Source organism: Ziziphus jujuba, chromosome 4 (genome assembly GCF_031755915.1).
Source record: "Ziziphus jujuba cultivar Dongzao chromosome 4, ASM3175591v1".
NCBI classification, from domain to species: Eukaryota; Viridiplantae; Streptophyta; class Magnoliopsida; order Rosales; family Rhamnaceae; genus Ziziphus; species Ziziphus jujuba.
The window spans coordinates 26,670,310-26,692,667 of record NC_083382.1 but is presented as its reverse complement, the minus strand read 5'-3'; the positions used below and the strand labels follow the sequence as shown (position 1 = coordinate 26,692,667).

The window sequence follows — 22,358 nt, the reverse complement described above, 5'->3', positions numbered from 1 at the left end:
TGGGCTTCTCATTGGTGCAGACGAAAAGCCCAAAACAAACGTACGACAGAGCACGTGACGCCCACAGAAAAAAGCTGGCGGCTATTATTGACAATTTCACAGTTTTGTTTTGTTTTGTTTTTTTTTTTTCACAGCGAGAAAATATATAATGTATTTTTAAAAATATTCCTGATTAAATTACCATAACCACTCGGAAGCACTTGCACGTGGTTATTTTTCCTTGTTTCATGCAGATTATTAATTGATTAGTGACGCAATAATTAAATTTATATTACAAAAAAATAAAATTAAAATTCAGATACTAAAAGGGGAAGTGAATTGCACGCGCTGAAGAGAGAGTGGGGAAAGCATTCCCCACTATTGACGAAGACTTGCGAGGAGAAGATATGTATGACTCAGACACAGATAGAGAGAGAGAGAGAGAGAGAGAGAATCTATTCCCTGGTTTAGAGAGAGAAAGTAGTAAGAGAGAGAGAGAGAGAAGAGAAAGTACTTCAGAATTGCAGAGAACCTCCACGCTCCACCACCAGCTGCTCTCTTTCTTTCACCGTACATTTCTGCGTTTGGCTTAGCCTTTTTTATTTTTCCAGCATCACAAAGTTTTTTTTTTGGGAAAATAAGTAATAATTAATGAATTTTGATGTAATATATCTTTTTTACGTACCTTCACTTCCGTTTACTAAATCCATTGAATCTTAGCTCTTAAGTATTATTTTATTTAACTATAAGTATGTTCCTTCTTTTTTCAGAACGTTCACCACGGACTTTTTCTTGCTGATTTTTTTATTCTTTATTTTTTTCTGCTTCGTTCTACTTCAACTTCCTCCAGCATTTGCTAAAATTGTCTTTGGCTACTTAACCTTCTGCAAGCTCATTTCCGTGATTTTATTTTTTATTTTTGGGTTAGTGTATATTGTTTGTATGCTTATTTTTGTGTATGTAATAGATGCTGTTTGTTATTGTTGATGCTTTGGTTTGCTGGGCTTATTGCTGGCTCAAACTGACAGTTTTTTTTTTTTTTCTCTCTTTTTTTTTTTTTTTTTTTTTTTTTTTTTTTAATGTTGATTTTGGTTCAATTTTCAGATTGGAGGATGTTATCTGTGAAAGGTTGTGTTGGATAATAATTAATTGAGAGATAAAAAAAGATTTTGGGACCGAATGGGTGGGAAGAGATCTGGTTTAAAATGCGACTTCAGGATCTATTCACAGTTGTTTATGGGGATCGTGTTGATCTGCTTGACCCGGGTTTCGCTTGGAGCTACTAATCCTGATGATGGTAATCAAGACATTCTCCATATATATATATATATATATATATATATATATATATATATATATATATATATATATTTTTTTTTTTCATCTTTTAATTTTTTTTAATAATTAAATTTTTGATTATACTTCACTTGAGCATTTTAATTCTGTCGGTTTAATTCGTGAGAAAAAATATGAAAATTAAAGATACGTTTTACTAGGATTCGAGGTAAGTGGTTTCTTGGTTTAAGTTTGTTTTAATTACTCTAAGCTCACCCGATTTGATTTTTGTTCATTTGGCTGTCAAAACTAAAATCTGTTCTAAATTATTATTATTATTATTATTATTATATTTCCCTATTTTCATACTTTTTCCTGTACCCATAACCTTCTGCATTATATTATTTTTAATGTTTATGCTTACTTTAACATGTGAAGAACATCTGCTTGATAGAAAAGTTTTAGCCGGATATATGACTTCGTGTGGCTTTGCTTTACTTCGAGCACGAAAAAGATATTTATTGTTTATATATTATATATATTTTAAAAATAAATGTACTCATGCTCACAATTTAGTCTCTGCATTTTTTTTTTTTTTTTTTCTGTTTGGTTCAGTTGCTGCAATTAATAAATTGTATGCTGCACTGGGTGCCCCTCTTCTTCCTGGGTGGACTGCTTCTGCCGGCGACCCGTGTGGTGAAGCATGGCAGGGTGTTATATGCAATAATACAAATATAGTGAGGATGTACGGTAGCCTAGTCTATCTTCTTACTTTTTCTCTGTTGATTGATGTTACTCAACCCGGTTAACTATTGATTCTTGTGTGTTGTTATGGTTCTTTAGAGTTCTCAACGGCGCCAATCTGGGAGGACAACTGGGTGATAGTTTAGGAATGTTCACTTCTATCATAGGGATGTAAGTGGTACTTTATGTATGCTGCCTTGTTGTTTTGAATGTCTGTGCCTGGATTTCTTTTATTCACTGCAGTATCAATTTTTACAGTTGTGGGAGTAAAAAAAAAAAAAAAAAAAAAAAAAGAAGCATAGGATGCATCCTTTGCATCTGAGTTGTAGCTACCTAGGGTTATGGTGTAAGTGGTTATTATTTTGGTAAAAGATATAGGTTGTTTTAAGGTGATCACCAAATGTGACAACTTCACTCTCCGTAGAATGCTAACTTGTTTCTGGCTTGCTTAATAAGGCTGGCTCTTATTCATCATTAAGTTACTATCAGTTGCTAAAAGATTAAATTGTTAGGAAGTGGATCAACTGTGTATTTAAAACCAAACACAGACACATACTTTACTACACCCCCTTGAGTGTAGGCCTGTTCAATAAAGGGAAAGAAAATGGACCTGAAACCAGTTCAACAAGTAGGTTAGGCCATCTTAATAATATTCTCAAAAACTTTAGCTATTAGGAACTAGGCTGACTATATATATGGAGCCAACACAAATACATACATATTTTAACATACATCTTCTATCTTCCTAGTCTTTGTATGCCTCATATTAGGTTAAATTGGAGCAGGATTCGAAAATCGGTCCCTTGATTATATTTCATTGTACATCCTTTTTTTTTTTTTCATTTTTTTTTTCCCTGTGAAATTTCATTGTATATCTTGATGTAACGAGGGCTATCATATTTCTGTTGATCACTTGTTAATTATTGCCACTAATGTTTGCACCATTTTTTTTACACAGAGATCTAAGCAACAACGTCATTGGGGGTAGTATTCCTTCAAATTTGCCTGCTACCATGCAAAACTTGTATGGCTTTTTCCCACTTTCTGCTTAAATTTTTTATAGCATACTTGTCTAAGTTTTGCATGTTTGAATTGATTTACCCCTTCCATGGACTCTCTTATGCAAGAGGTATGTTACTATCTTCTGCAGTTTTCTTTCAGCAAACCAATTTACTGGAACCATCCCAGATTCTTTATCTTCATTGAGTATGCTGACAGCCATGTAAGTTATTTGCTTTGATGTTTGTATAATTGTTTTGAGTGACTCCAATTTTTCTTTATAACCTTACTTTAACCTCTGATAAATTTGTTTTTGCCACTCAGGTCTCTTAACAACAATTTTTTAACTGGAGAGATACCAGATTCTTTTCAAACGCTCACTGGATTGATCAATTTGTAGGGTCTCATTCTGCACATTTCAGACTCTCATCTTCAGATTTAGTTTTATGGTTTTTATTTTTTTTTTATATATGGTTGACAATGCCATTTACGTTTTTGCAGAGATCTATCAAGTAATAATTTGAGTGGGAAGCTGCCACCCTCTTTAGAAAACTTGTCATCTTTGACCACCCTGTGGGTATTTGTTTATGTAAAACCACCTATGTTATACTTATTTATTTATTTATTTTCTTTCTCTACGAGTAGATCTAACTCCCTTATTGACAGACGCTTGCAGAACAATAAGCTATCTGGAACTCTGGATGTTTTACAAGATCTTCCCCTGAGAGATTTGTACGTCTCTAATCACTTTCATTTTGTTCTGCATAAGGTTTTAGTATTTGGGGAGTCATATATTGGATTTACATGTTTACTGGGATATAAGTTTGTTGTTTTCTAGCTTGTTGTCTTTTTCTTTGTTTTTCCTTCACAGTAACTGCTTTTAAATGATTTTCACTTGTTGGACAGGAACATAGAGAATAATCTTTTCTCTGGACCCATACCTCCGAAGTTGCTAAGCATCCCAAACTTTGGGTGAGAACCCTAGATGTAATACAGTATTGTTTGCATTGGAGAGAGCACTTACTTATTTTGTGATGAGCACACATTAATAGATGTTTTTCGCCTGTGCTTTTTAGATATGATGTGACACCAATGAGAACTAAGATACAAAATATATTTAACTTTAAAAAATGTGTAGCTTGATTTTTGTTGTCTTTTGAAACAATGAATAACAGTAGTGATAAAGGAAAAATTGGTTTAGGGGCATCTACCGTGACATGTATATTTGAAGTGTTGCCAATCTTTCAAACAATGAAGTGAATGGTTTCCTTTTTAAAATGTAGACCTTGAAATGATAGCTGATAAATATAATATCTCTATATTTATGGTTGGAATGAAATGATGCCGTTGTCAGCATGCAAACTGATTAAAAAAATTGAGAAAAAGGATGTTGGAATTTGCATAAGTTATTGTGCCATATGTCTTTTCTCCATTGTATTATTTGCATTTTGAAGTGGCAACTGAAATAGTTCTCTATATTTATAGTCGTAATGAAATGATGCTGTTGTCAGCAAGCAAACTGATTAAAAAAATTAAGAAAAAAGATGTTGCAATTTGCATAAGTTATTGTACCATATGTCTTTTCTCCATTGCATTATTTGCATTTTGAAGTGGCAACTGAAATAGTTGAGGGATATCTCATCCTTAGTTAAGTATTTAGATTTGATGTTTGTTGAGTTCTGCCATACATTAATAACACCACGAAACAAATTATAAAGCATTGTTTCAAGTAACTCGGAGACAGTTTTTTGTCCCTTTAATTGTATTTCTTTGCTAATTTTGATATTTACTATGCAGGAAAGATGGAAATCCATTTAATTCTACTAGTGCTCCACCACCTTCACCCACATCTCCATTAAGCGCACCACCATCACCACCGCTTTCTGGGGCACCATCTTCTGGTAGAACACCTGGGAAACGGGCTGATGGACCATCAGCATCAGAGGCATCAAATGGACGAACAAAGAAATTTTTGACTACTAAAAGGGTGGTTTGGATATCAATTGCAGGGGTGCTATTGTTTATAATTTTGATGTTAGGTATCATACTTTTTATGCCAAGATGTTGCAGACAAATAGGACTTGCAGACAGGGTTTCCAAGAGACATCAGATAGGTGCATATAAAGGGGACAGGGAGAACCCCCCTATGGACAATGGATCCTTGGTCCAGCCAACCAATCAAATGCGGAAAGGCAAACAGAATTTCTTTAACGTCTTATTATTCATAGCTGGTACTTTGTATTGTTATACTTAATTATTTGCATTATAACTTACTTGCTGAAACTTTGTTGAACAGTTGCAAAAGAGTCAGTTCTAAGGCCAAAGGAGGACCATGAAACAGAACCAAGAAGACCTGCAGCAATTCCAAAGCGACGTAATGATCAAGAGACAAACATGCAAAGAATTAGCACAATGCCAAAGCAAGAGGATCCTGAGTTAGATTTTAGTGCACTTGATGATTATTTGATGTCTCCTCCCCGTCCACCCCCACCCCCTCCCCCTCCTCCGCCGCCTCCTCCTCTGCCTCCTCCTTCTCTCCCTTCTTTTGAGAAGGTCATTGTGGAGCCAGTTGTGCCCACCAAGATGACCACAGAGAAGCACTCCACCAAAACTCAGAAACTTCGTACTACTGCGAAGTCCTTCACTATAGCATCTCTTCAACAATACACAAACAGCTTTTCTCAAGATAATCTTATAGGATCAGGCATGCTGGGAAACGTCTATAGGGCACAGCTTCCTGATGGAAAGGTCTGTTTTTTACTCTGGCAGAGTAATTAACTGGAACTGGTTCTATGCTTTTATTCTTTACACCTTTGCTGTACATCTTGTGCTTGATTATGGCCTTTGTTTCTAACCTACTTATCTGCTTTCTACTCATAGTGATGTCCACATCCAAATGCTGTCTGAATGATATTACTAGACTTTAAAATGATCAGGAGGAAACGCAGTCAATTTGATTATATGTATGACCATGTAATGATTAAAATTTTAGAACAAAAAAAAGCCATTTTTTTTTTTTCATACAATCTCTCACTTATTAATGTTTCAAAGATTTTAGAAAGTGAGGAAGATATGCTGAGAGACAAGTTTAGATAACCCAGGCACTATATTTGAATGCATTATGCCAAAACGTATAATCAGAATTAATAAGTTTACTAATCTTTTAGTTTAAAATCTGCTTGTTTCTCAAACGATGCCTATATCTGTATGTTTCTTGAGAGAGAGTAAGCAATCTGCCTATGACTCCCAGTATTGGATGTATGACTCCCAGTATTGGATGTACACAGTCTCTATCTCTCTCTCATATGATATGTATGTTTATGTTGAATATGCTTGTGATGGCTACAGCTACATATTGTCTTACACTTGTTTTCTTTTCTTGGATGCTTTTGCAGCTACTTGCGGTCAAAAAGTTGGACAAGAGAGCTTCCAGTGTGCAAAAGGATGATGAGTTTCTCGAACTCGTAAACAATATTGATAAAATCAGGCATGCTAATGTAGTTGAGCTCATGGGATACTGTGCAGAGCATGGCCAAAGGCTTCTTATCTATGAATATTGCAGTAATGGTTCACTACAGGATGCTCTGCACTCGGATGACGAATACAAAAAGAAACTTTCATGGAATGCTCGTGTTAGAATGGCACTTGGAGCTGCAAGAGCCCTGGCGTAAGTAACCAACTAAAGACTGCTATCACAACTTTTGAATGCGCTATTTTTATATTTTATTTTTTGTCTTTTCATTTTAAGCAGCAATTATAGAGACAAAAGAGATAGCTTGCTCCCACCTTATTGCAAACTTGTTTTACTTCCTCTTCATGATCTACATGCTCACTTATGGGTCTTCTCTGGCCAGTATCTCTCTCTCTCTCATCCCTAATTGCCCTCCGGGCAGTTGAAACGTGATACTTAATCCATCCCATCTACAGTTTCAGGACAGTTTTTCTGTTTCTTCCTTTTGACACTGTGTCAGACATGGTGCTAACCCAGCATCTTTTTTAAGAAGTTGCAATATGTGTTGTTTGGTCAAAGTGGCAGCATTATGTGTGATGCATTCTCTACTTCTTGTGTTAAAATAGTAAATGGCACTCTGTCATTACAGATTACAATATTTGAGAGTCGAAATTGACCACTAAGGTTTCCACACTTTAAATGCCACTTATAGATAAAGAAATACACATTCAAATAATAGTTAAGGTGTTTTATATATTTGCACAAACGTATTTAGATGCTTTTACCATTTGGATGCCTGAATCCATCTTTGTTTTTTGTGTGAGAAGGCATTTACATGAGGTCTGCCAGCCACCAATCATGCACAGAAATTTCAAATCTGCCAATGTTCTCCTTGACGATGACCTTTCTGTCAGAGTCTCTGACTGTGGTTTGGCTCCATTGATTTCATCAGGTTCTGTGAGTCAGGTATGCCATGAGCATTACATTTTCTAAACCACTTCTCTGATCTTGACGGACATATATAATTATAAAGGATTTGTTCTTATTTCTGTGTTGAACTTGCTAACAATCTCCTGAGTCTAATAGAGAAAAATTTAACGTTCATGGATATAATTTTCAAGAGACAAATAATTGTAAGAAATTGATGTTCTTAGCTTGAGTTGGCGAGAGGGCAGCTGTAAGGATGAAATGATTTTGCCTGGATTCAATATAGTTGTGGAAACTCATGATTTATGATGTGGCTTACTCGAAGATAAGGCCATAACTTTAGGATACCTCAGTTGGTGTTCCTCTGATTTGATTATTGGACTGATCCTATGTCAGTTCATATGCAATAACAATATCACTTTTTTTTTTTTTTTTTTTTTATATTTTTATTTTAAAAGCCAGAATGGTACTTGTCTGTTACCATTTCTTAAAAGATGTCAACATAACCTGTTGTTTCCTTTCTAGCATGAAGAACTGCAATAGGAGATTTCTCTTATTATCGGAGGAGCTAGTCCTTCAGAATTTACTTCGTAAATTGCATCGATTGAAGCTTTCTCCCTCAAAGTTTGGGTTTTAAGAAAACATCATAATTTCTGGAATTGTTATTTAATATCCCTGGTTGCTGTGATTGCAAACGCAGTAACTACTGCATTTACTTGTTTTCTCCATATCGTATAGTATTGACAAGTGAGTGCTATATCTGTAAGAGTACACCTTTACTCTATATCAATATGCTGATATGCAGTCTCAGTCCTTTGTTCATCATTATATTCTTTTGAAATTTGAGCAAACTGAACCTAGGTTGATAGGGCTTGGAGACGGTAGTTGATTGCTTGCTTCTGCATACATGAAGATGATAATATATTATGGTAGTTAATTGCTTGCTTCTGCATACATGAAGATAATTATATAGTCAATGTGTCAGAACTATAAAACTTTACAGTAGGACTAGCATAAAATTTTGATGATTGGATGGAAAATGTTTATTATAGAAGATGCCACAAAAGAGTTGTTGTAGCAAGCATGGTTACAATGAGTCAAAGAAGCTGCCATCCAACCTGAGCTACAAGCTTAGTACCGAAATGCATTTTCTAGACCAATATTGAAGAAACACTTTAACCCACTTTGTTTTGGTTCATTAATCTGCAATGTCACTCAGATATGTACCATATATCATTTGTTTGTTGTTGTGTCACCCTTTTCCTCCCTCCCTCCTAATGTTCCCACTGCTACTTCTGAATTCTGAAATTGTTGTGCTTACTTGCAGCTGTCAGGTCATCTGCTATCAGCTTATGGTTATGGAGCTCCAGAATTTGAGTCAGGAAATTATACTTGCCAGAGTGATGTTTACAGTTTTGGAGTGGTTATGCTAGAACTTTTAACAGGTCGACAATCCTATGACAGGTAAGTGAATAAGAAAAGAAAAACCCATGCTCATAATTGTAATCTCATTTGCTTCCCTCTTTTAGTGTGATTAAAATTTATTATTATTAAAAATTTTGGATATTGTAGGACGCGGAGCCGGGGAGAGCAATTCCTGGTCAGATGGGCAATTCCTCAGCTTCATGATATTGATGCATTGTCTAGGATGGTTGATCCTTCTCTAAATGGAGAATACCCTGCAAAATCGTTATCACACTTTGCTGACATTATATCTCGATGTGTTCAGGTAATTATTGACCTTTTTAATTTCAACACTTCTATGTAGTCGTCAAAGACGTTTTCCATCTTGTTGTCACAAGATATCCTGCTTTGATATCCTCTGAAAACCATGTTTACTCCAAATACGATTTTTTCCTTAAAACTGGTGCTCTACTTGAAATGCAATTGATGTGTTATCCTCATATCACGAGCATTTTACAGTCGCAACCAGAATTTAGGCCACCAATGTCTGAAGTTGTCCAAGACATATTAGAAATGCTACGTAAAGAGCCTCACATGAGCGGATCATCAAGTGAAGACTCAATTGGAAGATAAACCAGCGATTAACATTTGAATGGATGAAGTTTTAGAAGCTGCAATGCTGGGAACTACAAGCGTTCTTCTTTTGCGAACAAGCTGCACAAAAATTCTGCTAACAGGATCAACATGCACATCCCCTAAAGCTTCTCACCATGAGGAATTTTTTTTCTGGTTGTGAACATTCCTCCAATTTTTGCAGTAAATTATTTGTAATATCGTTCTGCTTTTCTTTTAAATATGCAAATGATATGTATTGTGCACAAATGAGCTAACCCAATTGTTTTATAGTTAATATTTGTTACTAATCCTTGATAATGATTTTTTTTTCTCCCCCTCTCTCTTCTGATGTATCTTTGTTATGCCTTTATTTGGGACTGCGCAGATTCAAATGTAAAATCTATTTCAATTCTATTATAGATTCATCTCTACATAAGTATGTAACAAAGATCAAGGCCCTTTTCTTGTCTAACTCATAGATCTCAGCTCTCAGCTCAGCACACAATCATTTTCTTTTTCAGCCATACTGACATGATCAAGTACCTTGCTCTGCTTAGCATAAAAGACTTGCGTTCTTCCATGGTTTCTCACCATGAAAATGTAAATTTGAAGAACTCAAAAACTTAAATTTGTTTTGGAAGAGTGGCTATGGACCTTCCATTGCAGAAGCAGAAACTCTGCATTATAACCCATTCATATCTTACAGATTCAAGCCTTCTTGTGGGGAAAGATGGAATGTTATAATCAATCCAACGGTGCAAAGCTGGTGACTCTTGGGAATTTTATTTAATTTTTTTAAAATGTAATAATTTAGGTGGTCGGTCTTATTAATAATTTATTATTCTATCAAATAAATTATAAGAAAAAGCAGAAAATTAGATGGCTAGTCTTAATTCATCAATTTCCCAGTTAAAAGAATTTATTTAAATAGATAATTAATTTATTTACTTTTCTAGTATTTCCCAAACAAACTCTAATAAACTTCATTTTTTTTATCCTATTTTAGTTTTTTATAGTTGCCACGGTTAGTTCATTCCAAATTATAGGTAATGTTATTTACCTTAAAAAAAAAAAAAAGTGGATAAATAAAATATTATAATTTATTTATTTTTGTCCTTGGCAATAAATCTCGATTAATGAAGCTTCCAATCTCTGATGGCCAAATTAGACCAAACCCCACGAATTACATAAAAATAAACCTTTTTTTTTCCCTCGTTATCTGTCACGCGCCAACTTTGTCTATTTTGTTATTTTATTATTAATATTTTTTCCAGTTTTTTTGTTTTTTTTGTTTTTTTGTTTTTTTTTTTTTTTCTGATCCTAAAAAAGGCAGTGAATTACCAAAGCCTCTGTTTCTCTTACCCATACACAACACAAAAAACTGCCATTTTCGTATCTCTCATTTCTCATATTCTTCGACGTCTTTTATTTTTTCTGTTATTTTTCCTTGGCCTGAAAAAAAAAAAAAAAATTCATTCACACAATTCAGATCCTATTTTTTCTTTTGTCTAAATCGCAGAATTGTGAGATCCGTTTGGCTTCCGCTTTGCTCCAATGAGTCGCTACGACAATAATCCTTTCGAAGATGACGAGGTCAATCCTTTCGCTGTGAGTTTCTAAACCTGTATCTATCTGCATTGGAAGAAAATTGTTGTTTAGTTTCTTTTTTTTTTTTTTTTTCGGTTTTTGCTTCGCAGCGATTGCTCGATCTGTTTCTCCCGTTGGCATTGAAATTGATAATGTAGTTCCACGTAAATTGCATTCAGATTTAATTTTTATATTTTCATGTTGTAATTTGCTCGGTTTAGTTGTTCAGGAAATTGAATGGATTCTGAAAATTGAGATAATTCAGAGTTAACAAGACAAATATGAAAGTTCGAAGATTTAATGTTCTTAAATTGCTTCTTTATCGGAATCATTTTCATCTGTAATTGTTATTTTATATTTGTTTAAATTTTGAATTTTCTTATTTCTTTGTTTTGTATGCTTTAAGTAGTTAATTGGATATAAGAAGTTTTTGTGGTGTTGGGGAGTTTGTTTCTTCTTAGGATGAATTTTTATGTGTATCATCCTTTGATAATATCTTTATACTTATAGATGGGGAGTTCTTTTCTTCTTAGAATGAATTTTTATGTGTATCATCTTTTGATAATATCTTTATACTTATAGATATTGACATGAGTATGACATTTTTTTTTTTTTTTTATTTACCTTTTTACTTACGGTAAGGAAGACTGAAAAAATTCACAAAATGAACTTTGTGAAGTTGTAGGCTCGTTGCAAATGTGGGGTTAGTTAGGCCCTTTTTTTTTTTTTTTTTTTAAATTTCTGTTGTTAAGATCGATTGTATTCCGGCTATGTAGGATATAAATCACGTGCAGACTGCATGTTCGGAGAGTTGTTGCACCATGAATTGTTATATAATTATCTTATACAACTCATCCATTTTATTTCCATTCTAGTTGGAAATTTTATTATAATTTGTTGTTTAAAATAACTGATTAACTTTGTATTTGTGTATATACTAGGACCAACAGAGCAAAGGGAGAGGATCAGGGCAATCAAATTATAGTGGGGGCGCATTTTATATGCCTGTAAGTTTACCCTTTTGAATTCCTTGATACCTTTAACTTTAACTTATGACAATTCTATGCTGAAGAGTGCAAAATGACACTTCTGGCTTAATTGCATCATGCACTTTTGTTTTTTTATGCATGCATGACTAAAATTGGTTTTTAGTTTCTTTTAGGTTTAGTTTGGTTCGAAAATAAAAACGGTGTTGACTCTTGCATTTAGAATGCTAAAGAACAGGAAATTTTGGATTCTTATACCTGCAGAATTTTTTCTTTTTGTTTTAGATTCATCATCTTTTTAATACTAAATGAAGTTGGTACCTGTGGAGGTAGGTTTGCTAAGCTTATACAGCAGTGGTGTGTTTTTTGTGTTGTTTCCAAGGATATGGTGTTTGTAGAAGTAATATATAATTCAAAGTATGGTTGAAATTATTACAAGTCCATCGATGAAAGTCACACTTGATGCACATTTAAATTATAGATTTTCATCCATCTTAATTCAGCTATGTGAATGTGGTTGATATAAGTTCACTTGTTGTTTGCAGTACCCATGAAATGGTAATAATGATGACAAAATTTTGAATCCAACGTCTCAAATTTATGCATTAGTTTTTTAGTGTTGTTGTCTTTGATTGTTTTATGGAAAATGCTTTGCATCATAAAGCATTCATTGGTGATTCATGATTGTGCCTACTTGATTTATGGACTCCATGTAGATTCTTTTATGTTATTAGTGCTTTATATTAATTACCTTCTTTCAATTAATTTTAGAATCCTGGAAGTGTTCCCCCTGCAAACTCAAGGCTTTCACCCCTTCCTCCTGAACCTTATGATCGTGGTGCAACAATTGATATTCCTCTTGATAATGCAAAGGTAGATTAAATATGTCAGATGCTGAACAACAATGTACATTTTGCTATCTGATTTCTTTCTGAGCAAAGACTTTCCTTACTAAGTTATATATTTTGGTTTCTGTTCAACTTCAGGATTTGAAAACAAAAGAGAAAGAACTTAAAGCAAAAGAGGCTGAGTTGAAAAAGAGGGAACAGGTAATCTATAGCTGCTTCATTACCTTATGCTGTCCATTAAAATATCTAGATGTATTAACTTTACATGCTGTCATTATTTAATGTAACCTCTTGCAGTGAAGTAATTGGTCTTGTCTGTGTTGTAGGTCAATAAAATATCACAATCATTTTGTTTTACTTAAAATGTGTTCCTTGAATTGCCCATCGATGTGTGATTTTATGTTTTTGCTTTGAATGCTTTTGTTTTTGAAATTATATATCATTCAGATCCTTGCTTTTCTATTTTGGTATCATTTATAGGTGATAAAGCTTTGTCAATATTTGGGCAACCCCAAAATTTTAATTTTAGACATAATTTATTTTTAAATAATCTGTTATGTGGCTTCATAATGTTTTTGCAGGAACTAAAACGAAAGGAAGATGCTATACAACGAGGTTTACCCTTTTCTTACATGCTAATATAGCATTAGTGTGGCTAATGTGCCATGTATTTCACAATATCAACGTAACTTGTTTTGTTTTGGCAGCTGGAATTGTTATAGAAGAGAAAAACTGGCCACCATTTTTTCCACTTATCCATCATGACATTGGAAATGAAATACCTATCCATCTACAAAGAGTCCAGTACGTTGCATTCACAACATTTTTGGGTATGTTAATTTTCTTTTCCTTTTTTTTTTTTTTTTTTGGTTTGTTTTTGGCAGTAAGGGTCGGTGGTTAAAGATTTTATAGTATTGTTACTAGTTCCTTTTACTTGCTAGAGTAGTAATATCAGCAAACTGATTTAAAAGTTTTATACTTCAGTTAGTGTAGTGAAGCATTAAGAAACTAGAGGCAGTATTGCAGCTTTATTCAATGTGCCTAACTATATGATCTTGAACATGGAGCATCTTTTCTTGGGTTGAGACAGATTTTGCTTGCACTTTCTGACTTTCTTGTTATGTCTTGCCTATGTATAAGATCTATTTAAATGTCAGAATGTTCTCTAGTGACTTGAGTTAATGATCTTTGTAACATGTTGCAGGATTAATTATGTGTCTTACATGGAATATTGTGGCAATTACCACAGCCTGGATCAAAGGAGAAGGTTTGGTTATGAACTTGGCTACATAGCTGTATTACTTACTGTCTTGCTTATGTTGGTCTAAACTTATCTTCTCTTGTAGGTCCAACTATTTGGTTTCTGGCTATCATCTACTTCATTTCAGGGGTTCCAGGAGCTTATGTGTTGTGGTATCGCCCTCTTTATCGTGCTACAAGGTACTGACTGTTTTTTGATATCCGACCTAAAGAAGAATAAGAAAATGGAATGTGAGGCTCAAATCCTGTTCATATGTAATGCTTGTAATATTGATTCCCATTCAGGATTTTGTTCTTCTGTTGATTTGAACTGCAAAATATCATCCTTTAATACCATGTAAATATATTTTTGCCTGGGAAGAATATCATATATAATAGGAAGTATTATTATATGGGGATGTCAATTGAAATTAAGAATTTCTATGTTAAGGAAACTTTGCATATAGCATATTTCTTTTCACTAGCAGGGAAAGGAGTGTTTCTGTAACCATGGAAGAGTAAAGGAAGGAAACATGCAAATAAGAAATCGTAAGAATAAATAAACGGGATTGGTGAAGCTGAAATTTGAAGCATGTTGGTAGATAACACTTTTATGATATATGTTGACACAGGAGTCATTTTGTTGAGAAGCAGCTAAAATTACGTATAAACATTGGCAGTGCCATTTTTATATTAGCACATTGCTTTTGCACTTTCTGGCTTCATGCAAGGCAGTTCTTAATTATGTCAATGATAATCGGATTGCTTGCTTGGAAGTTCAGTATTCCAATTACTTTATCAGATGGCGTACTCTGATGATCTTTAATGAGTCATGGGTATATCAATGTTGAAAATACTTTTACCCCAGCATAGGACCTGTCAACTGCTATGATTTCCCCTTTTTCCTTTGGATGTTTTTTCTGTATTAATTTTTAGTATTTATAAAGTTATGGAGAATTTGTAGACTTGTTTCTGTTTTCTAGTCATGATTTCATTTGAGGGGAAAAAAAGAAGAAAAAAAAAGGCTATTGTTTTAGGTCCACTTGCTGACTGTCTTGGATCTTATAATTATTTGTTTCATTTTTTTTCATTTATCCTATAATAGTAGGCTTGTCTTATATAATTGTATGTCTTTATTACAGGACTGATAGTGCTCTGAGGTTTGGATGGTTTTTCATGTTTTACCTGGTAAGTTTATTTCATCATTATAATTCTTATTAAAATAAGATAATTGTCATTCTTGATAATTTTCTGAAATCCTGATAATTGGAAAAATGTCTCACTTGTATGCTCTCATTTGTCCATGCAGGTGCACATTGGCTTTTGTATCTTTGCTGCAGTTGCTCCTCCAATTATTTTTAAGGGAAAATCTCTTGCGTAAGTATACTTCAATATATGCATTTTAAAGGCTTCACATTTGGGAAACAAATGTTTCATGGTGTTTTCTCAACAAGTTGTCTTTGGAAGAAGGAAGCATAAATAAAATGAAGATTGGGATTTCTTGTTATTAATTGTTATTTTCGGTTTTGGACAAGTGGATATTCCATTGATATTAGCAGAGGTGTATCTCTTTTTTTTTTCTATTTCATCTATGATTAAGAATATTGGGTTGTGGTTTGCTTTGTACCAAATGCTGTGTGGCTTTCCTTTTCTTCATCTGTTAATTGTAATTGGAGTATAAGTTCTATTTTTTTCATACTAAATAATGCTTTTAATATTTGTATACTGAAATTGATGTGTGTTACTTTTAATTATGGGGACAGAGGTATCTTACCTGCAATAGACTTGTTGGGAGATCATGCTTTGGTGGGGGTAAGTTTTCTAGCTTTCAGTTCTCTCTGTTGGATTCGATATTTTACTTTTCTGTAGAAAAGAATCAATACTTTCTCTCTCTTATAATGTAGTACTGAATAATTTCAAGATGAATAAATCACAATGTTTTGTGGTAATTTTCTAAGAGATTGGAACTGTTACATTTGACATTAAGGGGCTCTGGAGTTAGTGACCATATCAAGAGCTTTTTCTTGCAGATATTTTACTTCATTGGATTTGGAATGTTCGCACTGGAATCGCTGCTCAGCATCTGGGTCATTCAGGTCCAACAGTTGACTCTTGACTATTTTTGCTATACTGTATCATCATTGTTTCTTCAGTGACGTTTTTTTCTTTCTTTCGTGTGGCAGGAAGTATACATGTATTTCCGAGGCAGCGGCAAGGCTGCGGATATGAAGCGCCAGGCTGCAAGATCGACCATGATGGCAGCACTATAACCATGGCAAGGGCATGTTGTTTATGATGGAGATGGTAGTTGTGAATGCATAGAGGCGTATGCTATTTTGCCAAGACAAGCCGATTCCTTCAATGCTCATTGAATCAATTACACCTTTCACGGCTTGCTTTTATAGTTATCCTTGGGTGCTGTCCTTTCCTTTCATGTTCATCGAAATGAGAAAATCTTTCACAAAACCAAACGATTAAGGATTAAACATAGTAACTTCTTACAGTTGTGCAGTCAGAGAGAGTAGGTGGCATCTTTAATTTGAACCTTGAAAAGTAAAAGTATTTTTTCCTTCTATTCATTGATATAAAAAAAAAATTCTGTTGTTTCTTCATTTGTCCATTAAATGATAGTTCAAAATTTTATAGATTGGTGTGAATGTGAAACCACAAGTCTCTCTCTTTTGCTGAAAGTGTGACGCTACTTGTCCTTGTAGGCTTGTACTATATGATTTTATTTTATTTTGTCAATCAAATAGTTAATTAATAAATTGAATAAAGTTCTGCGTGACAACACGTAAATAACCAAAAAATTAAATAAATAAAGCATTTATCAAGTGTATTTAACTTGGTTAATAATCATTTACACCTAAACAAAATTATTATAATAATAAAAAAATAAATAAAACCTTTTTATATGGTCAAGATTCCTATAAAAATCCTCGAAAAAAAAAAAAAATGGCTGTATGCGGTTCCACCATTTTCTATTTTCCAAGTGAATTCCCGTTGAGTAAAATACATGTTTTCTTTTTCTTGATTTTATATAATATTATATGTTTTCATTTGGTGGCAGAAATGAGAAGCCGTCTAGGACAACGACATTAACAAGAAGCATCATCCTTTAAAGTGTGTCTCTCCCTCCATCTTTTTTTATTTTTTCCTGATAAAATAAAATGGAACTCTCAGAAACCAATTGAACCCTATATGCTAAACCAACCAAATTTTGCACAACAAAGTATCATCCAGTGATGCTTCACTCTCAGAGCTACAGTTCCAGAGAATTAGGGCAAGAGAGTTTCCTAACTGAAATGCAAAACCACATCTTCTTCTCACCAACGAAACCCCACAGCCTCCAATGCCCTTTCAGAGCGAGGGCCTTTTTAGGGTTTACCCTCCATAACCCAAACTTAGATAAAAGACAAAATTACCTTCTTCCTTACAAAGCCTTTGACATAATTGTGAACCCGCATGCCCATAAGCAGCATACTTCGACATGGCCTAGGGTTTTTATAGGGTTTAAGCTTCACTGTCATTCAAAATCGCTGGTTTTGCCCACCAAAGTTTCTTCAGTTAACGGTAAGAAAAAGAGGTATGGAGGTGTGTTGCCTCGCGTATTGCGGTCTTTAGAGTCGGAAAATGATATCGAAAAGGCTCTTAGTTCGTTTGCTGAAAATCTCAGTCCAAAAGAACAGACTATAGTTCTCAAAGAACAGAGGAGCTGGGATAGGGTTATTCGGGTTTTCGAGTGGTTCAAGTCACAAAAAGAGTATGTACCCAATGTGATTCATTACAACGTTGTGCTCCGTGTACTGGGTAGAGCGCAGAAATGGGATGAACTGCGGCTCTGCTGGATTGATATGGCCAAGAATGGTGTTTTGGCAACGAACAACACGTATAGTATGCTTGTCGATGTGTATGGTAAAGGTGGTCTTGTTAAAGAAGCGCTTTTGTGGATTAAGCACATGAAACTGAGGGGACTTTACCCTGATGAAGTTACCATGAATACGATTGTTCGTGTCTTGAAGGACGCTGGAGAGTATGATAGGGCAGATGGGTTCTACAAGGATTGGTGCAACGGGCGGATTGAGCTGGATGATCTTGATGTGGATTCCATGGTTGATTCTGTCAATGGGTCCGACTCAGCACCTATCAGTTTTAAGCATTTCTTGTCCACTGAGCTTTTCAAGACAGGTGGGAGAGCCCCCACTCCTGTAACTATGGCTTCTCCAGACACACAAAATTCTATTAGGAAGCCTAGACTTACATCTACATACAATACTTTGATTGATTTGTATGGGAAAGCAGGGCGTCTGAAGGATGCGGCCGATGTGTTTGGAGAAATGTTGAAATCTGGGGTGGCAATGGATACCATAACTTTCAATACTATGATCTTTACTTGTGGAAGCCATGGGCATTTGTCAGAGGCTGAAGCTTTGCTTACTAAGATGGAAGAAAGGGGAATAACTCCTGATACAAAAACTTATAACATCTTTTTATCTTTGTATGCTGATGTGGGCAATATTGATGCAGCTCTCAAATGCTATAGGAAGATACGAGAGGTGGGCCTTTATCCAGATGTTGTAACTCACAGAGCTGTTCTTCATATACTATGTCAGAAGAACATGGTTCAAGATGTGGAGACTGTGATTAAAGAAATGGAGAAATCTCATGTGCAGATTGATGAGCATTCTGTTCCTGGTGTCATTGAGATGTATATTAATGAAGGACTTCTCGCGAAGGCAAAGTTATTTCTTCAGAAATGGCAGGTAGATGGTGGATTATCATCGAAGACATATGCCGCAATTATAGATGCTTATGCTGAAAAGGGACTTTGGGCTGAAGCTGAGGCTGTGTTCTTTAGGAAAAGAGATCGGGTTGAACAGAAAAGGAACGTCATTGAATACAACGTCATGATCAAGGTTTATGGTAAGGCAAAGCTTTATGATAAAGCTTTCTCTCTCTTCAAGAGCATGAGAAATCATGGTACATGGCCTGATCAATGCACTTATAATTCACTCATTCAGATGTTATCAGGAGGTGATTTAGTAGACCAAGCAAAGGACCTCCTCGCTGAAATGCAGAGAACGGGTTTTAAACCACAGTGTTTAACCTTCTCTGCTCTTGTTGCATGCTATGCTCGTCTTGGCCAACTATCTGAAGCGGTAGATGTGTACAAAGAAATGGAGACCGCTGGAGTAAAACCAAATGAAGTTGTCTATGGGTCTTTGATCAATGGATTTGCAGAATCTGGCAGAGTTGAAGAAGCACTTAAGTATTTTCACCAGATGGAAGAATCTGGGATTTCTGCGAATCTAATAGTATTGACATCCCTGATGAAAGCTTACAGAAAGGTGGGGTGCTTGGATGGGGCAAAGTTGCTCTATGAGAGGATGAAAAATTTAGAAGGTGGTGTAGATATCGTCGCATCCAACAGTATGCTTGATCTCTATGCTGATCTTGGGATGGTCGCTGAAGCCAAACTTGTTTTTAATAATTTGAGGGAGAAGAGTATGGCAGATGAGGTTTCATATGCAACCATGATATATCTTTACAAGAGCATGGGCTTGCTTGATGAAGCCATAGATATAGTGGAGGAAATGAAAGAGTCAAGTTTGGTAAGGGATTGTGCTTCATTTAACAAGGTAATGGCATGTTATGCTTCTAATGGGCAGCTACGTGAGTGCGGTGAGTTATTGCAAGAGATGGTTGCTCGGAAACTGTTGCCTGACAGTTGGACCTTTAAAGTGTTATTTACCGTATTAAAGAAGGGAGGTATTTCTATTGAAGCAGTAACACAGCTAGAGTCATCTTACCAGGAAGGTAGGCCTTATTCTCGGCAAGCCATCATCACCTCTGTTTTCTCCACGGTGGGTTTGCATGCTTTGGCACTCGAGTCCTGTGAAACTTTCGCAAAAGCTGACGTGAATCTTGATTTGTCTGCCTACAATGCTGCAATATATGCTTATGGGGCAGCTGGGGAAATCGACAAGGCTCTGAATATATTCATGAAAATGCAGGATGAGGAGCTAGAACCTGATGTTGTAACATATATTAATCTGGTAGGCTGTTATGGAAAAGCTGGAATGATTGAAGGGGTGAAGCGGATTTACAGCCAACTAAAGTATGAAGAGATTGAACCCAATGAATCCTTGTTCAATGCTGTCGTAGATGCATATAAAAATGCTAATAGACATGACCTTGCCAAATTGGTTAGCCAAGAGATGAAATTTGCACTGGACTCGGAAAATTATACGGGTTCTGAAACCGGAGATAAGTTTGATGACAGTTCTTCAGATCAAGAAAGTCCATAACTGTTTGGATTGACAAGTTACCTGTGCTATAAGTTGTACAGAGAAATCAAGCAATCAATACTTTATATGGTAGATGTTAGCTGGGAGGTTGAATTTTGTAGGAAAAGAGTTTGGTTTAGAAGATTGCATGTAAATTGTGTATCTCATATGCAACTTTAGATTTATATGATATTTTTAATACTGTAATTTTTGCCTGTACCAAGTCAATGTAACAACTTTTTGCTCTTATTAGTGAGGTAATATACTTGCACATTTTTGTATCATAGTGTCACTAACCAGGTTCAGCGTCTTGAGGTTTTTGAACCAAGTGGTTCAAATTCACATAGGTTGAGATGCAAAAGTTTTACGCAACTGCAGATAACCAGTGTCTTATATGAAAATTATATGGGGAAAAAAAAAAGGGGGAGGGATAGTAAGTAGTAACAAGTCATTAACCATACAAGAAGGCAAAATAATCAGAACTTTGTGTAGATTTTTACAGCATTGCTCTCAGTGAGGAGCTGGCCTCCATGGGTTCATTGTAATCAATAATTTTGACTCTTGTGTGGTTCGGGACATCAATTAGTAAGTGAGAGGAAAATTAATGTTACTTTTTTGGTGAAGATTTTTCTTTAGCCTTGAAAATGGTTTGACGGTCAATTGAAAGTGGTTGCATTGGAGCTCACCTAATGTCCCCTAATCCTGGAATATCAATTTTTCCAGGAACATTCAAATAACCAGCAGCAAGATGAGAATCCAATTTACTGTCAGTCTCAATCTAGCTCTTACCTGGCATTTTTATAATTTATTAATTTCTCATTATAATTTATTAGTCTCTATCCCATTTATTATAATTTATCAGTCTAAATCCAATTTATTAATTTTTTGCAAAATTTTAGTACTCACAATATTTTGAATCAATTGCTAATTTATGTAGTTTTGTTTTTTCTTTTCTGTTTTTTATTCATTCTCTGCTGTTGCAACTGGTTTTTTCAAGTTTCAAGTCGTTTTATATATATATATATATGACTTTTAATACATGATACATATCAGAGAGCAATACATATGCGTCTCCAAATATTTATTACCAAATTCACCCAAAAAAAAAAAAACAAAAAAACAAAAAAACAAAAACAAAAACAAAAACAAAAACAAATTTAATATCAAAATATTAATAATAAGTAAATATCATTTCCAAATATTTTTAATTTTTAATGATTAAGATACGGAGCCATGAGATCACGGAAGCGAGGAAACATTTTAGTTTAAAAGGATAAAGAGCACAAAAGAAAATTTTAAAAAATTAAAAAATTGAACTGTGATAGAGGTGTTAAAAAAACAAAAAAAGAAAAGAAAAAAAAGAAATGGTTATTTGCCACCATATAAATAATCACTAACGTGACTTACATATTAAACAATAATTTAAATAATTATCATTAAAAATTTATTTTTAAAATTTTAATATAAAAAATAATAAAATTATTTATCTCAATGAAAATTTATCACATAAACTAGTAATCATTGTCGATAATAACAAATAACAAAACTTATAAGGAAAAATCTGGTGGTTTAAATGCTACCTTAAGAATTAATGTAAAACAACTATACTTCTACATCTTGGATGCATGTATGCATATTTCAAATCTAAATATTAGTTTCCTTTCAAGTAAAATGATTTGACATAGTCCTACCTCAATATTAATGATTCTTAACATACATAGGCTAAATTATACAAAATTCCCCTAAATTATACAAAATTCCCCCTAAACTATTTGACCATTACAAATAATTTCTTAAAATATTAAAATAGCAATAAATCCTTTAATATGATTCTCCATACCACATTGCCTCCATTTAACCAATTAAATACTAAAAATTATTTTAATTTGACCCAAAAAAAAAAAAAAAACTGTTTGGCATATCCGTTATACCTTTTTTCAAAATAATTTAATCCAACAAACTTTTCATATTTAAGTATTAAAAATAAATTTTAGAACCATATTAATATTAATTAAAC

The 22,358-nt window shown here is 34.3% G+C and overlaps 3 protein-coding genes across 6 annotated transcripts; all 3 read left to right on the top strand.

Annotated features, from left to right (window-relative positions):
- The first annotated feature begins 392 nt into the window (after positions 1 to 392).
- Positions 393 to 9,727, top strand: LOC107416767 (protein STRUBBELIG-RECEPTOR FAMILY 3). 4 transcript variants are annotated; one of them, XM_048472734.2, is made up of 18 exons: positions 430 to 549; positions 750 to 902; positions 1,084 to 1,276; positions 1,870 to 1,999; positions 2,098 to 2,169; positions 2,957 to 3,022; positions 3,149 to 3,220; positions 3,322 to 3,393; positions 3,499 to 3,570; positions 3,664 to 3,729; positions 3,904 to 3,969; positions 4,795 to 5,189; positions 5,294 to 5,745; positions 6,393 to 6,664; positions 7,276 to 7,414; positions 8,703 to 8,839; positions 8,948 to 9,104; positions 9,299 to 9,727. In XM_048472734.2, exons 3-18 carry the CDS (start codon positions 1,159 to 1,161, stop codon positions 9,410 to 9,412), a joined length of 2,400 nt encoding a protein of 799 aa, XP_048328691.1. In that variant the 5' UTR covers positions 430 to 549; positions 750 to 902; positions 1,084 to 1,158; the 3' UTR covers positions 9,413 to 9,727. The 4 variants fall into 4 exon arrangements, with proteins under 4 accessions (XP_015880781.1, XP_048328691.1, XP_060672416.1 ...); XM_016025295.4 differs by lacking the exon at positions 750 to 902 and having other exon boundaries at positions 393 to 549; XM_060816433.1 differs by lacking the exon at positions 430 to 549 and having other exon boundaries at positions 578 to 902.
- Positions 9,728 to 10,680: 953 nt separating this feature from the next.
- LOC107416755 (secretory carrier-associated membrane protein 1) lies at positions 10,681 to 16,699 on the top strand. The gene is made up of 13 exons (XM_016025284.4): positions 10,681 to 11,002; positions 11,923 to 11,988; positions 12,739 to 12,840; positions 12,954 to 13,016; positions 13,397 to 13,430; positions 13,523 to 13,645; positions 14,020 to 14,082; positions 14,162 to 14,255; positions 15,197 to 15,242; positions 15,364 to 15,431; positions 15,818 to 15,866; positions 16,085 to 16,150; positions 16,238 to 16,699. Exons 1-13 carry the CDS (start codon positions 10,949 to 10,951, stop codon positions 16,322 to 16,324), a joined length of 915 nt encoding a protein of 304 aa, XP_015880770.3. The 5' UTR covers positions 10,681 to 10,948; the 3' UTR covers positions 16,325 to 16,699.
- Positions 16,700 to 17,021: 322 nt separating this feature from the next.
- Positions 17,022 to 20,590, top strand: LOC107416769 (pentatricopeptide repeat-containing protein At1g73710). Its single transcript, XM_016025297.4, has one exon. The coding sequence runs from the start codon at positions 17,300 to 17,302 to the stop codon at positions 20,360 to 20,362; it is 3,063 nt and encodes a 1,020-aa protein (XP_015880783.3). The 5' UTR covers positions 17,022 to 17,299; the 3' UTR covers positions 20,363 to 20,590.
- Positions 20,591 to 22,358: the final 1,768 nt, after the last annotated feature.